At 37.2% G+C, this 15327-nt stretch overlaps 1 protein-coding gene across 2 annotated transcripts in view; it reads left to right on the top strand.

The window, feature by feature from the left end:
- The window catches only part of LOC119793044 (BTG3 associated nuclear protein), a 59173-nt gene that overhangs the window by 14681 nt on the left and 29165 nt on the right, over positions 1–15327 (top strand). For both annotated transcript variants that reach the window (XM_038299990.1, XM_038299991.1), the window contains exons 8-11: positions 1418–1576; positions 3069–3190; positions 5572–5643; positions 9895–9939. In XM_038299990.1, the coding sequence (XP_038155918.1) occupies positions 1418–1576; positions 3069–3190; positions 5572–5643; positions 9895–9939 (398 nt within the window). The remainder of the gene's footprint in view (positions 1–1417; positions 1577–3068; positions 3191–5571; positions 5644–9894; positions 9940–15327) is intronic.

Below are 15327 nucleotides of genomic sequence, written 5' to 3'. Positions count from 1 at the left end.
TTAACTTGCCAAAAGGTGTGGGGAAGCAAAGGGGACCCAGACAGTGGTTACATTCACTTTTTACGAATGTATGCGTTGGTTACAGAGGAAGCAGCTCCAGTAAAGATACTTACCCTATTTTAGGTTTAGAGACTGAATGAAATTTAGCCTGCAGATCCTTTGGAGGTTTGAAAAAGAGATGCCTGAGTTTACCACATGATTAGAACAAATTAAATGTGTCTGAAATGTTCTATATACTAATAATTTCATAAATTATTAGTTCTGGTAATACATTCAGTTTACCAAAAATGCATTTTTTTGCATACGTTAAATGGCTTGAAGGTCTTAAATGTATTTGTTTTTAGCTTTTATGATATATTTGAAAAGAAATGTGTATGAAAAATGATGTTACAGACATATTTCTGTTCCCCAATAAACACATGGTCAGAATTTATATATAACAAGCTGAAAAGCTCCTCCTGCCTTAGAGGGAACAGTTATGCTGTTAATCAAGATATTTCAGATTTTTTCGGACAGTAACGGTTGAAATTTCAAACATGGCTGCTTCACTAGCTAAGAAATTGCATTTAAGCCTAATATGATTTCTTTTTTTCTAGTGTTAAAAAGGTATAGTTTGGAAAGGTGGTTTATGTCAGTCAAAAAGTAGACACATCTGCAGCTTTTATACTCTGTGGTTCTTTTCCAATTGTGCCTAATATTCTGTCCGGTGTTCTGTCAGACCAGCATACCCATAGTCAATACGCACGCGCAAGACGTCAGATTTGCGTTTATCCCTTAAGTTTTGTATGAAAAATAACTTTAAACTACCTCGACGGGTGTGTATCCCTATAGTTATGTAAAAAATAAAAAAACAATTTAAGGTCAGATGGCCATGCTTCAAAAATTAAGTAATTAAATAGTTTTTTTTGTACATGACTAAAGAGATAAATACTCGTTGAAGTAGTTTAAAGTGTATTTTTTGTACAAAACTAAAGGAATAAATGGGTATTGACCATGGGTATGCTGGTCTGACCTGGTATGACCTGGTATGCTCATCTGACAGAACACCGGCTCCAGGGGGGCGTATATGGCACAAAAACGCAAGCTCACAACACATTACATCAGGAAGTAAAAAACACAGCTGTTTACAACTTTTTTTAAAGTCTCTTCCTGCTATTTAAGAGTAGCAAGTGCTAATATTTTGATCATAGTGATATTTATGTGCTGCCTCACAAGATGTCTAGAAGTTTATATTTGCACACCGTCAAGGAGCTGTCTTTGTCCACCATGTTTTCCCCGGGTGACAGAGAATTTTGCACAGGCAGCTTCTATAAAATTTAATAGCCAGATATCTAAAATCAGATTCTTTAGAACAGGCACCTATAGTACAACCGTCACTTAATTAGTAGCGTGACCAACATGCACCTCTTTTTCTCAGGCCACTTGTTCCACAAATTTGGCATCTCTGAATCTGACTGGTACCGGATCAAACAGAGCATCGATTCCAAGTGTCGCACCGCCTGGAGACGCAAGCAGCGTGGCCAGAGTCTGGCAGTCAAGAGCTTTTCCAAACGAACTCCCCGCAGTACGGTGGCAGGTAAAAACAGAGAGCTCAGACGTTTGTACAACTGTCATTTTTTTTATCTTATATTTTTTTTTTATGGCATGAAATAAAAAACTGCTTTTGAAACCCAATGGTGAAAAAATGGACACAATAATGGGAACATGGATCCAAAGTTAATTACTGACATACATTTATGTGAAAAAATACATGCTGGTTGTTTTGTTTGTATTGAAAAATATAAAGACAGTCAGTGAATGTAAATACAGCGTTTCTTATTTCTTACATAAAAGCAGCTCTGCAATCAGAACTCGAGGTGCCCCTGCAGCTGTTTACAATCGACACACAAAGCATTCTGTACTCCCCTCTTCCTGTGAGTTATCACCTCTCACCTCTGACCAGAGAAGCGCAGCACTGCAGAGGAAAGCTACATATCCTGTGAGCACACGCTACCTTAGGGGCGGATAGTCCGGCCCTGCCTTTATAAGCCATGCGCACCCTAGAGTATACAAGACTCAGATGATGCATCTGTCAGCACACACACACACACACACACACACACACACACACACACACACACACACACACACACACACACACACACACACACACACACACACACAGAGGAACCAAACAGTCATTTGGTTTAACTTTAAATTAAGTGGGGAAAAAAAGAGGATTTTCTTTGCATTAAACAAACTCGTTGGCTTTAGTCAGCCACCGGGGTTTGTATCCCTCATCACTTAGATAAAGCACTTAAAAAAATATTTATGACTCACCACACATCTGTGATAATGAAAGATAAGAGGGAGTGTTAATCTTCGAAATGTCTGCATAATGCGGTGATGTTTATGGGGAATAAAAAAGTGGCTATATTACAATAAGGTAGTCTGGCTTCAACCCCCCACCCCCTTCTTTTTTAGCTTTTATTGGCCATTTTTCTACCTTGTATCAATTTTCTGTAAGATAAGGAGCCTTTTTTGGGCCAATATGGAGGTTCCTTGCTAGAGCTAGCTTTACGTCTATCAGGAAATGAAGGAACTACTGGAATGTTCACATTTATGCATTAAAGCACATGAACCTCACCTCTATCGGATTGTTACTGAACTCACGGTACATATAAGTTCCAGCTGACGATTGATGTGTGAGGAATGTTGAAGCCTTTGATGCATTGTAACAGGAATAAAATCCAGATCTTTAGTATTTGTCTTGCTGATCTGATGAAAGAGGATCAAGTGGAAATAGGCAACCGATGTCTGCATCTCTAGATGAACCCAGAAGTTGTTCAGTCTGAGCTGTGATGGTTGTTGTTAGACTATAAATTGGGTTTAATCTTAAATTAAGACCAAATAGCTTTTATTATTTTTGAATACAAACAAGGCATCAGCGAGCAGATAACCTAGAAATTTAGTAAATATATAAAGCCTTGCTCTTTTATACAACTTGTATATGATTAATTATCCTGAGCTGTTTTACCCACAGTGTTATGAAGTTAAACTTTAATTCACCCTTTGCCTCTTTGATGCAGAGGATGGTGTCTCGGATGAAGCTGCTCATTTAGAGGCCGCCACCCAGCAGACCCTGCATTACACGCTGGCCAATCAGCAGGTCCAGTTCCATCGCATTGGTGAAGACGGACAGGTTCAGGTGGTGCGTATCTCATCTCTTATTCACTTCTAAACCACAAAGAAGCATTTGCTTGGTTTCAAAACAAAAGATTTCTCTATTAGCCTCTAAACATTGGCTTCTATCCTGATTTTTCCTTTGCTTACTAATATCATCTCCCACACCCTGGGTTTAAGTTTCATTTAAGGGTCCCACAGAGCATGAGTCATGCTGCTATGGGACGCTTCATACCACCCACTACATTGGGGCTGGAGAAATATTAACCAACCTATAAACTAATGAAAGACTAACGGATGCTGAATGATGGAAGGGCCAATAACAGATGCTGTGGTCAAAGGTCACATTCAGGCCCACTACAGCTTATGGGTGGATTGTTCCAAGAGAAAGGAACCAAACTCGGCTCGTCTTCTAAAGAACTCAAGTTAAACCAACTCTTGAGCTGCAATAACAGAGAGATCCAAGGTCTGCATCGATACCAGAAATCTTCTAGTTAGCTCTGAGTATTTCCTTCCTCATCAGGTATAGAAACAATCAGAAGACACCCAAAATGGCTATAACACTCAGGAAGATCATGCTAGTGCTGCACGATTATGCTGTGCAACTATGTAATCGCATAAAAGACAGATTTTGTCAAACAAATATGCATGTGTGGGCCTGTGAACAGGGTTCTCTCTTAAAAACACTGTGTGCATCTGTAGGTATAGTCATGTGACAACTAAACTATTTTAGATTTCAATTTTGATGAAAGTCATGAAAAAATGGGAAAAAAACATGTCTCTGACTTACACACCCGACAACGTAGTTAACAACTAGTTTAACAACATACAACATTCACACGCACACAAGGAGAAAGGAGAGGTTCAGTTGTGTTTTTGATTCTTCTCTTTCACAGAAAATGCAGTAAAAAGTGAGTTTCATCCAACCCAAAAGGCTATTGGAACATGCAGAAAGCCTGTGGCCCCCTTTTCCCATAGCTGGAAGAAGCTTCTAACTCTCTCTGCTGTTTCTTGATATTCAAGCACACAAACTCATGACACCATTCATTTATAATTTCGTAATTGCAATCGCAATATAGTCCACAATAATTGCAATCACACATTTTGATCAAATCGTGCAGCACTGCATGATGCTTCATAAACTAAACAGAAATTCTCCTTTTAAAAAAACAAAACAAAACACAGATTTTACTTTCTGATAAAACAGTTGCAGGTAAAAATAAAGCTAATGTTGCTATGCTGAGGTTCTGTCTGGTAGGCTAACCTGTTCAGAATAGCATACTGGGAGTTCTCTGTCAGTTCAGAGGTCTTTACAAAAAAGTTAGAGGTGTTTATGAAGGAGTTTGACTCTGATTTAGGTAAATACAGTTTATGGAGTTGTATGTCGTTTTGATAGAGGGTTTTAAACGCTTAAGCCACATTGAACAATTTAAAATAAGATTCATTTTACAAACTCACTCCAGAAGAAAACAATCATACACAAAAGTCTAGGATATATATATATATATATATATATATATATATATATATATATATATATATATATATATATATATATATATATATATATATATATATATATATATAGATATATATATATATATATATATATATATATATATATATATATATCTAAGTTCACTGCATGCAATTAAGTGAATAATGATTAAAACATGATATAATATAGAAAAACATAACAAAGGCAGTCAGTGGTATGCTGGAATGATAGCTTGAAACTTAAGCATGAGCAATGCGTGCTATTTTCTGCTAGAGAGTATAGTGTCAGCCTTATTTCTTTTAAATCGTTGTGATTAAACATGAAATCAGCCTGAGACCATTATACTACCACCGCCGTGTGTCTGTACTATAACCTGATTCTGAAATGCTGTTTGTAAGGCAAGGCAAGATTTTTTCCAGTTTTGGTGGTTATCTAGAGAAGCCGTTCCCAAAGTCTTCGTCTTATGACCCAAAAAATAGTACCTGAATGTTCTCATGACCCAAACTATTGGTTGGAGTACAAACATTCCTGGAAAAAACAACGACCCCAACTTTGGATCTAGAGCTTCAGTTTTTCCACTGACCCTGAATCTTTTAACCAAGGCATGCAGAGGGTTAGATGTTGCTCCGGGTTCTTTTGTAACCTCCTGGACGAATCATTTGTGCGGTTATGAAGTAATTTTGTTAGGTCAGACACTCATGGGAAGGTTAACCACTGTTTCATGTTTTCTTTTTCTAATGGGTCACTATGGTTACTGGAGGCCTTAGAAAATCAATTTTCCTTTTCCTCTCATATGTGGAATTTCTTTATGTTGGTGGATGTCATTTTACAGTATTTATTTTGTGTCTTTTTTTTTACTTTATCATGTATCTCTTTACTAAAATGCTCAAGTCTTCCTTCATGTGTCTCAGATTCCACAGGGACAGCTTCACATCGCTCAGGTGCCACAAGGAGAGGAGGTGCAGATCACACAGGACAGCGAGGCAAGTCTTTATCAATGAATGTTTAGAGAAGTTAGAAACAGCAGACAGATGTTCCGTCTGGTCATCAATATTTATCCATCTCATTGCCCATTTTTTATTAAAAGTTAAACACATTTTTTACACCTTTGTTATGCATGTTAGGCTGGTTAGAAGTCCAACTATTGATCCAACTATTGATGTCTATAGTCTTCTTTCCCTTTAAACCAGCTTATCTTATCCTTATTTTTAGAAAACGCCTTTAAAATTTCTGGAAGGGTAATACTAAATCTTTTCACAATTTTACTATCAACAGACTTTTCGATGGCATATTTAACTTAAAATTTTTATTCAAATGTAAATCTACCATCTATGTTATTTAAGCAAAGAAACTAGTGTTATGGTTTTTTCTTATATATATATATATCTATATATAGATATATATATCTATATATAGATATATATCTATATATATATATATATTTTGAGGGCACAAAGCTCTTTTAAGCTAGAGAAAACCATATTGAGGCCTGGTGAAAGTATCTTTCAAGTAATAATCCGTTTTTATGAATGCTTAATCATAATGTGGAACAACTTGAATAAGTATACCCATGAAAAGGAAATCAATTAGTTGGAGTCTTAAACTACTAGATTATTTATTCACCCTTTAAGCCATTTGAAAGTTATTCATGTTGATCCATGTAAATAAAATCTAAATACATTAAAGCCAACAAAATGACCTCAGGTCATATTTTCTTACATTGCAAACCTTAAACTTAGTTGTATTTTATCCAGATTTTAATATGAAGCAGTAAAAAAGAATAGAGTGGTTGTTCATTTGCGAGAAAATCAATCAAATCAATCAATCAAAATCAAATCATAATTTTAAAAATTAGAAATATTTGAAAAATGTCTTTCATCCCCACCAGGTCAGCACTTTGTAGAATCACCTTTAACCTCAATTCCAGCTGCAGGTCTTTTGCTACGTGTCTCTACAAGTTTTGCACATCTTAAGAACAACATATATTTTTTGTTTTGGGTTTTTTTCCCCTTAAAGATAACCAGAACTCAAAACATTTGGATGGATGTAATGGTGTGCCATCCTCTTTCCATTTTCAAATGGTTCGATCGGAGCTCTGTGAAATCTCCACAGCTTAATACTTTTTTTTTTTTTTTTATTGTTTTACACCTAATGCGCTAATGTTCTTTTTAACAATCCTCTGATTCCTAAAGAGCACAGCAGGGATTAAATACCACTCTATGTTTCTGAACTGCTTTTTTTTCTTTGAGGAATTAGTTTAAAGAGAGATAAACATCTGCAACACCTTAAGTGTTCTCCTTGTTAAAAGGAAAGAATAACATACAGGTGCTGGTCATAAAATTAGAATATCATGAAAAAGTAGATTGATTTCAGTAATTCCATTTAAAAAGTGAAACTTGTATATTATATTCATACATTACATACAAACTCATATATTTCAGATGTTTATTTTGTTTAATTTTGATGATTACAAATGACAACAAATGAAAATCTCAAATTCATCATATCAGAAAATTAGAATATTACTGAAGACCAATAAAAACAAAGGATTTATAGAAATGTTGGCCAACTGAAAAGTATGAACATGAAAAGTATGAGCATGTACAGCACTCAGTATTTAGTTGGGCCTCCTTTGGCCTGTATTACTGCAGCAATGCAGCGTGGCATGGAGTCGATCAGTCTGTGGCACTGCTCAGGTGTTATGATAGCCCAGGTTGCTCTAATAGTGGCTTTTAGCTCTTCTGAATTGTTGGGTCTGGTGTATTGCATCTTCTTCTTCACAATACCCCATAGATTTTCTATGGGGTTAAGGTCAGGAGAGTTTGCTGGCCAATTAAGAACAGGGATACCATGGTCCTTCAACCAGGTACTGGTAGCTTTGGCACTGTGTGCAGGTGCCAAGTCCTGTTGGAAAATGAAATCTGCATCTCCAAAAAGTTGGTCAGCTGCAGGAAGCATGAAGTGCTCTAAAACTTCCTGGTATGTGGCTGCGTTGACCCTGGACCTCAGAAAACACAATGGACCAACACCAGCAGATGACATGGCACCCCAAACCATCACTGACTGTGGAAACTTTACACTGGACTTCAAGCAACGTGGATGAAGTGCCTCTCTTCTTTTCCTCCAGACTCTGGGACCTTGATTTCCAAAGGAAATGCAAAATTTACTTTCATCAGAGAACATGACTTTGGACCACTCACCAGCAGTCCAGTCCTGTTTCTCTTTAGCCCAGGCAAGACGCTTCTGACGCTGTCTGTGGTTCAAGAGTGGCTTGACACAAGGAATGCGACAGCAGAAACCCATGTCTTTCATACGTCTGTGTGTGGTGGTTCTTGAAGCACTCACTCCAGCTGCAGTCCACTCTTTGTGAATCTCCCCCACATTTTTGAATGGGTTTTGTTTCACAATCCTCTCCAGGGTGCGGTTATCTCTCTTGCTTGTACACTTTTTTCGACCACATCTTTTCCTTCCCTTCGCCTCTCTATTAATGTGCTTGGACACTGAGCTCTGTGAACAGCCAGCCTCTTTAGCGATGACCTTTTGTGTCTTGCCCTCCTTGTGCAAGGTGTCGATGGTCGTCTTTTGGACAACTGTCAAGTCAGCAGTCTTCCCCATGATTGTGTAGCCTATAGAACTAGACTGAAAGACCATTTAAAGGCTTTTGCAGGTGGTTTGAGTTAATTAGCTGATTAGAGTGTGGCACCAGGGGCCATCAATTTTGAACCTTTTCACAATATTCTAATTTTCTGATATGATGAATTTGAGATTTTCATTTGTTGTCATTTGTAATCATCAAAATTAAACAAAATAAACATCTGAAATATATGAGTTTGTATGTAATGTATGAATATAATATACAAGTTTCACTTTTTAAATGGAATTACTGAAATCAATCTACTTTTTCATGATATTCTAATTTTATGACCAGCACCTGTATTTGATCCAAATTTCCCTTATATCATGCATCACTTAATGTTGTTCCATCCAAGCATGTCCAATACAATAAAGCTTGAAGCTGCAGCCTTCAAAGGTAAAACCATTCAAGGGGTTTGATTACCTTTGCAAGGCCCTGTAAAGCTGAACTTTTTTCCTTTAAAAAAAAAACATATTTATCCAGAATTTGGCAGCTTCTGCAGATTTCTGTTTCTGCTTAATGCTCAGGTGACTCATCATCCCCCCCATCAGACATCACAGCATGAACACACAGCCTGCTACTTAAAATCATATTTTACCCCCAAACCACACAAGCTGCCGGAGAAAAATTCCTGCATCAGCATCGCTCTTAATGATTTTTACAAGGCTGTGGGAGAAAGATTCATTTCATGGCGCCACTCTGTATACACAGTCATACGTGTAATCAAATACTTAACATGATACATGTAGTACATGGGTGACAGCTTGACATTTGTGAAAAAAGCAATTGACACTTCAACCAAGTGTTTTTCTCATTTCCTGTGCAGTAATGGTGCTAAAGGAGCTTCGGTGAGAAACGCGAAACGGAGCGAGGCAGACACAATAAATTGGAGGCAGAAAACCTCTAAAGCTTTTCCTGCTCTTTGTGGCAGAGCCCAGATTTATTTTTTTTCCCTCTTCCGTCCTTCCTATTTCAAGATATTATTTGTTTTTTCAGAGTTCAAAGCTTAGCAACAAAATCCCAGTTCTGCCAGCTGCCACTCACAGAATATGTTTTCATTAGGAACGGGCCTCTTTCATCAAAGACGTTGGTTTGAGCGTGCATAAAAAGGAAATGAACTGCCTCGGAGACTACGGCTCTCTGGACATGTGGAAGCTCAGACAGAGTTGCATGTGTACATGAATACAATTAGCAGAGAGATGAAGAAGAAAAACAAAAACAGCTGAGAATGTAGGTTTTGTTTTCATATGTTTTTGTTAACGTGATTGTGGCCGTCCAGAGGTTTTATAATGGTTACAGTGTCATGAGCAGATTATTTTTGTTTACAGAAGCCTTGATGTAGCCAGAAATAATACAGTCGCTGACATCAATACAAGGGCATGTCATTCGCTTCTCATTATGAACCGTGTAAACACTGCCAGCGTCTCGGCACACGGAAACAGAGCTGTCTTATCTTGCAGCGGTAGGCCAAAAAAAACAGATTTGGTGCCTTTTAGCTCTCAATGATAGATTTTTAAACTTAGTTCCTAAGAAACGTACAGATTTTGCATTGTTCTTTTGTTTGGAATCACTTTTTTTACCCTTGATTTCTTGTTTTTAGGGAAACCTCCAGATTCATCAGGTGCACGTCGGTCAGGATGGACAGGTAAGAATCAAACCAGGTCACAAAAGACTCATTATTCATCATTTCTCCTTCCATTCTACTTTTGTTATGAAATGAATCCTTACGTCCAACATTTACAATAGGCGTCAAAGCTTCAGAATGGAAAACTCACAACACATTAGGATGATGAGCATCCTAGGGAAGTTTCTGCACTCTGGTACATTACCTTATGCTTTAAGAAACGCAGAGTTATTCAGTACATGGCACATTAAACAAAGCCATCAAAAATAAATTTTAAATGCTTTTATTTTTTGTTTTTCCCAAGAACTTCTATTTAGTGAATCCATATCTTATACCAACAGTTGTGCGTGAATGTCTGAATGTGGTGTAAAGCACTTTGGTCAAGTCCCATGACTTGAAAAAGCACTATAGAGGTACAAGCTATTTGACATTTACCAATTACATTGCAAAATCACAAGAACTGCAGCAAAGATGAGGTTTTCCTGGCTAATCCAATCCCATTTAAAAAGCATTTAAACAAATAACAAAAAAAAACCTTTGCTGACAAAGCTCAGTTGATACTTCTACCACATTTTATGCTTTAGTTTGAAGAAGCTAAGCTTAAGCTTAATGTCAACAAGCACCACTGCTGTATCTAACCTCAAAAAAAAGCTGGGATGTGGGGAAATTCATTCTCAAGTGCGGTGGGCCGGTCGGTCATGTTAAGTCCACAGGAGCCTTGTTAAAGTACAAATCATGTTTGACCAAATCAATGTCAAATAGGCCTCAGTTGTTTAACTATCTACACCTAAAGCACAAGATAAAGGATTCTTCCTCTGTTGTCCTGTTGGAAAAAGGGTCGATATAAAAGATGCTGGCAGGAACAGTTGTACCACTACTGATTTAGTTCAATCCAATCCAATCCACTTTATTTATATAGCACGATTTCAATAAACAAAAGGTTTTCAAAGTGCTGCGCAAAAGGATAAAATAACTAAAATAAATAAAAGTAAATAAAATAAAATAAAAGCACTGCCCGCACAGGATAAAAAATATGCATGTGTATACATAAAATCAACACTCTACAAGGTGTCAAAAGCCAAAGAAAAGAGGTGGGTTTTAAGAAGAGTTTTAAAATGAGACAAAGAGGTGGCCTGTCTAATGTGCAGTGGCAATCCCTTCCAAAGTTTTGGAGCTGCAACAGTTAAAAACTATTAAGTCTGAATGTGTTTTTAAAATGAAATATATGTTTCTAAACATATGTTTCAACATATATTTCAGGGTATGTTTCACTGCAGATAAGCAGGACATCTTGAATTGGACTTTTTTTTTAATAGAAAAGATCTGGGGTCTAATATATAAAACTGCCTATGATCCGTGCTAAAAGTTTATTTACGCCAAACATTGCAAAATGCCGTACATCCCAAAACAATGCAGACCACCTCTCTTTCTTTCCATACTCTACATGTATGTGTCCCTGAGCTGCAGTACAGTTGATCTAATTAATTAGATTTTAAAATGATCATTAGAAACCATGCAAAAAGAGAACATCAGACAGAGATGGAAAAACTTCCAGGTTTTTAAAGTAGCATAGACAATGGTAGGTAGACTATTTTTCTTTTGCTAGCCAATCTTCATCAAATGTTGAGATAACTACAGGTATTAATAGGATAACAGTTATACTTACATTTAACTTGTTGTTCACTTTTTTCAAGAAATACAAAAAATCAAAAGGACTTGAAACCCAAAGTTTTAGTTTTGAGTTTTAGGCCCCGTCCACACGAAGTCAAACCCTGGCCTAAACGCACAAATTTTTCATCAAACCAGCCTCTCATCCATACGAAGCCGGCGTTTCGGGGGTCTGTAAACGATCTTTTTTTTTATCAAGCCTTCAGAGTGGGAAGATTTTGAAACGCTGTTTTCGCGTTTCCATCTTTAAGCTCTAACCGCATTTTTTTTCTTACACGCATGCGTCATAGCGTCGCCTCGAAACACGCATGCGCGACACAGTATCACAACAACAATGGCGCCGTACTGTGTTGAATGGTTGCTGCTCATGCTACTCACCCTGCTGTCGGGCTTACAACAGAATTTTCCTCTTCTGGAATATCTCCAGGAAGAACAGAGCAATATCGACAACATAGTTCATCACCTCAATTTGACTGAACCATGAAAATGGACCCGCAGGGCCATTTTCCGGTTTTCCGATTTGTTTGTTGTATAAATATTACTGCGCATGCCCAACATTTCGTTGCCTGTTTTCACCTATTTTTGCTTTGGCACCACAGCGCCACTTACAGGCCTGGCATACATTTTGCAGCGTTTTCATGCATTCGTGTGGTCGATCACATTTATTTTACGTCTCCGTCTTTATGACAAACGTTCTGGACAATATTAGCGTTTCGTGTTCTTTTTGACTTCGTGTGGACGGGGCCTTATTTGAGATTTCCAAAACAGTGACCTGGTTCCACCTCTGCTGTTAAACCTGAAATGATAATAATTTACTATTTGAACCTATGAGCAAAGTTTCTCTTCTCCCTAGTCAAAGATCAGAGTTTTTCTTTCATAGCTCACTGGGACAACTATTGCTAGTCACATGTGGATGCATAGAGACTGCTATAATTCACATTCATGATTTGATCCTGTTTGTCTAGAGAGAGGGCTTTAGGGGAGGAAGTCTTTTCTCACGCTCGTCGTCTGCTGCCTCCGCTGTTTTGCTTTATTTTGCCAAACAGGTGTTTTTTTTTTTATCACTTATACATACAAGCCTACATTCAGGCTGCCGCTCAATATGGTAAAGTTATAAAAAAGAACAAAACTTTGAAAGTATATACAACAAGTTAGGCTTAAAAGTAAAGTAGGTCACATGGTTAAACATAAGTAGCTTACAAACATAAATATAGTTAGTAATTAAATAAGCAGCACTAATGGGATAAAAATTAAATAGAAAATAATAAGTAAGTATTAAAAAAAAAATACAATAGAAATTGAATAGAATAGAATGAAAGAAAGAAAAAATGATAATAATAAAAAAAAAATAAATAAATAAATAAATAAAACGTTTTACTGCATTAATATGGTCATGGCCGGTTTCCACCTATTAACAAATATGTCTTTTTGAAGCCTCAGGCGATAAGTTATTTGTTCCATATAACAAACAGGTGTTTTATATAACAGCTGAACAACATCTTTTTTTGTTATTTGTTGTTTTCTGATACTTCATATATTCTATGAATTCATTATGAAATAAAAAATGTGTAGAGGTTTATAACCTCTGTATGTTTCCTATTAGGCACTTTTTATTTTTGTTAAGGATGAGCATTATAATGACATTCAAGTGGAGGTTCTCTCCAGTGCTGGATTAAGTTAATGACCACTTCCCTTTAGTATGCGAGAGCTTTTTGCATGAGAAGAGCTGAAACCACCCAATACTAGAGTCACACACTTTTAAACTGAGAGTTCCTCGTTTTATTGGCCTTTTAAGATCTCTATCATTATGTTTTCTTATAGGTTCAAGATGCTATAAGCTTTGCACACATTTGTGATGTGTGAATGCATCTGCTTTATATAAGGGATTTTGTTGTTGTTTGTGCTCTTTACTGGCTGTTTAGCTCCGCGTGTGTTTTCAATTGATTGAGGTAGTCACCACACATCCTGCAGCTCCCCCTCTCTCACACGCTCAATCACACATGCATGGTGGTGTCCTGGAATGACCTGCTCCCTTAGCCCGATGGCAGCATTCCTCCGCGTCTCATGCTCCCTCTCTTTTTCTCTCTCTAGGATCTCGACCAATTTTTGAAGTCAAATTTGGTTTGGATCTGACGCTCATTTCCAAATACTCTTGGGTTCACGAACTACCCATTGAATGATTTCCATTATCTCTGTCAGATTAAGCTGCTTAGTGTGGCATATGCTTTGACACCGGGCCTGCATGTGTTTACAAGTTAAAGTATTTATATGTTAATTGGCTAAAGTAAGACTTTTAAGCTCCCTAAAAGTATGAGAACTAGATCCCTGTATCAACACCAAATTTCCCAAGGCAGTGTTTGGAAGCTTTCTCCAATTGAATGCTCCTTTCTTTCTTCTTTTTTTTCTTCGTGTTTGTGTTGGCCATAAGCTAATATGACTCTGTAAAATCCATCCAGTGTCCCACTCTTTCAACTATTTAGCACAACAATGGCAGTCTCTCTGCTCTCATATTCTCATGGACCAGAGGGCAGGAATAATCTAAGGGCAGCCCTTAAATCAGATTAAACCCAGATAGGTCACCATGACATCCACAGGAAACGGAGATAAGCAAGCATGATCGTAGCTTTAGAGTTTAATCAAGTAGATAAGGCACTGATCAAATCTTTTGTGTACTGCATAGTAATGAAATATTTTGGTTCTATTAGGATAGCTGTTGTGTGTCTTGGAAAAGAGCTCATTGAAACCCTCTACGAAACATAATAATCAAACGGGATTCCGATCTGCTACTCCTTGGATGTTTTGATTTATTTGTTTTACATTTAGGCATGAAGTCACTGTTTTTGTAATAGGCAAATAGTTCTGGCTATGTTGGCGTAGCTTCGCCTACACAGTTCATTACGCCCCAAAGCTTTTTCTCTCTCTTCTCTGGGTTTGTTTCTTCCTCATTATTAAAAGTTTCCTGTGGTGTAGCTGTGGTTACACCTGTTTTTTTAAAGCTCACCTGTCGCTAATAATCACTCCTGGTTACATTTACTATCAAATGGTTTCCCTCACAGGTTGATTGCTGACCGCTCTGAGAAATGTTGCCTAAAAAATCATTGCCAACAAGTTTGAGGGGTGAAGTTTTAGTAGTTTCTCACAGATGGCTTTAAATAGTGGGCTCCTTCAGGGGTTTTGCAACTTGCACGTATGCTCCTCAGTTGTCTGCATCTTGCTTCTTTTTTTTTTTCTGTCTCTGCAGTGTTTTTCTCACTGATATCAAGTATAAAAATACACACACGCAAGCTTTCCTCTGCTCGATCAAGATAATTTATGGAGATGCTATGTGACTTTTATTTGACTGCATCTTTTAAGTTGTGTCAGATGTCAGATTAAGGTGTTTTGTTGTAACATCAGAGATGGCTCCAAACCAGGCTTTTAAGGTCTTTGAAGCTTCAGTATGGGGAGACTGATTTAACAATTACAAGTAATTACATCTTGTGTGTTGGTACCAAATCAGTCCCATTGTCTTTCTTTTCTTTTTTTACTTGTAGTGCATTCAAGTACCCTGCAAATACCTTGTGCTGCCAACAGACTGTATCAGCTGTTTAAAACTAAATGAATGCTTGGCTTTATGTAGAAAATTTACTAATATAAGGGAAGTACAAACTTTTAGATTTTGGCTGTTTAAAACTCCCTAATTTGGATTTCATTAAAATATGGTTGAGATATTTAGGTTAATGTCCTTTTAGCTAATCTTTT

This window comes from Cyprinodon tularosa, unplaced genomic scaffold (genome assembly GCF_016077235.1).
Source record: "Cyprinodon tularosa strain WSP-4 unplaced genomic scaffold, ASM1607723v1 ctg44, whole genome shotgun sequence".
Lineage (NCBI taxonomy): Eukaryota > Metazoa > Chordata > Actinopteri > Cyprinodontiformes > Cyprinodontidae > Cyprinodon > Cyprinodon tularosa.
Note: the sequence above shows the minus strand (reverse complement) of the source record. Positions and strands in the feature narration are given on the sequence as shown.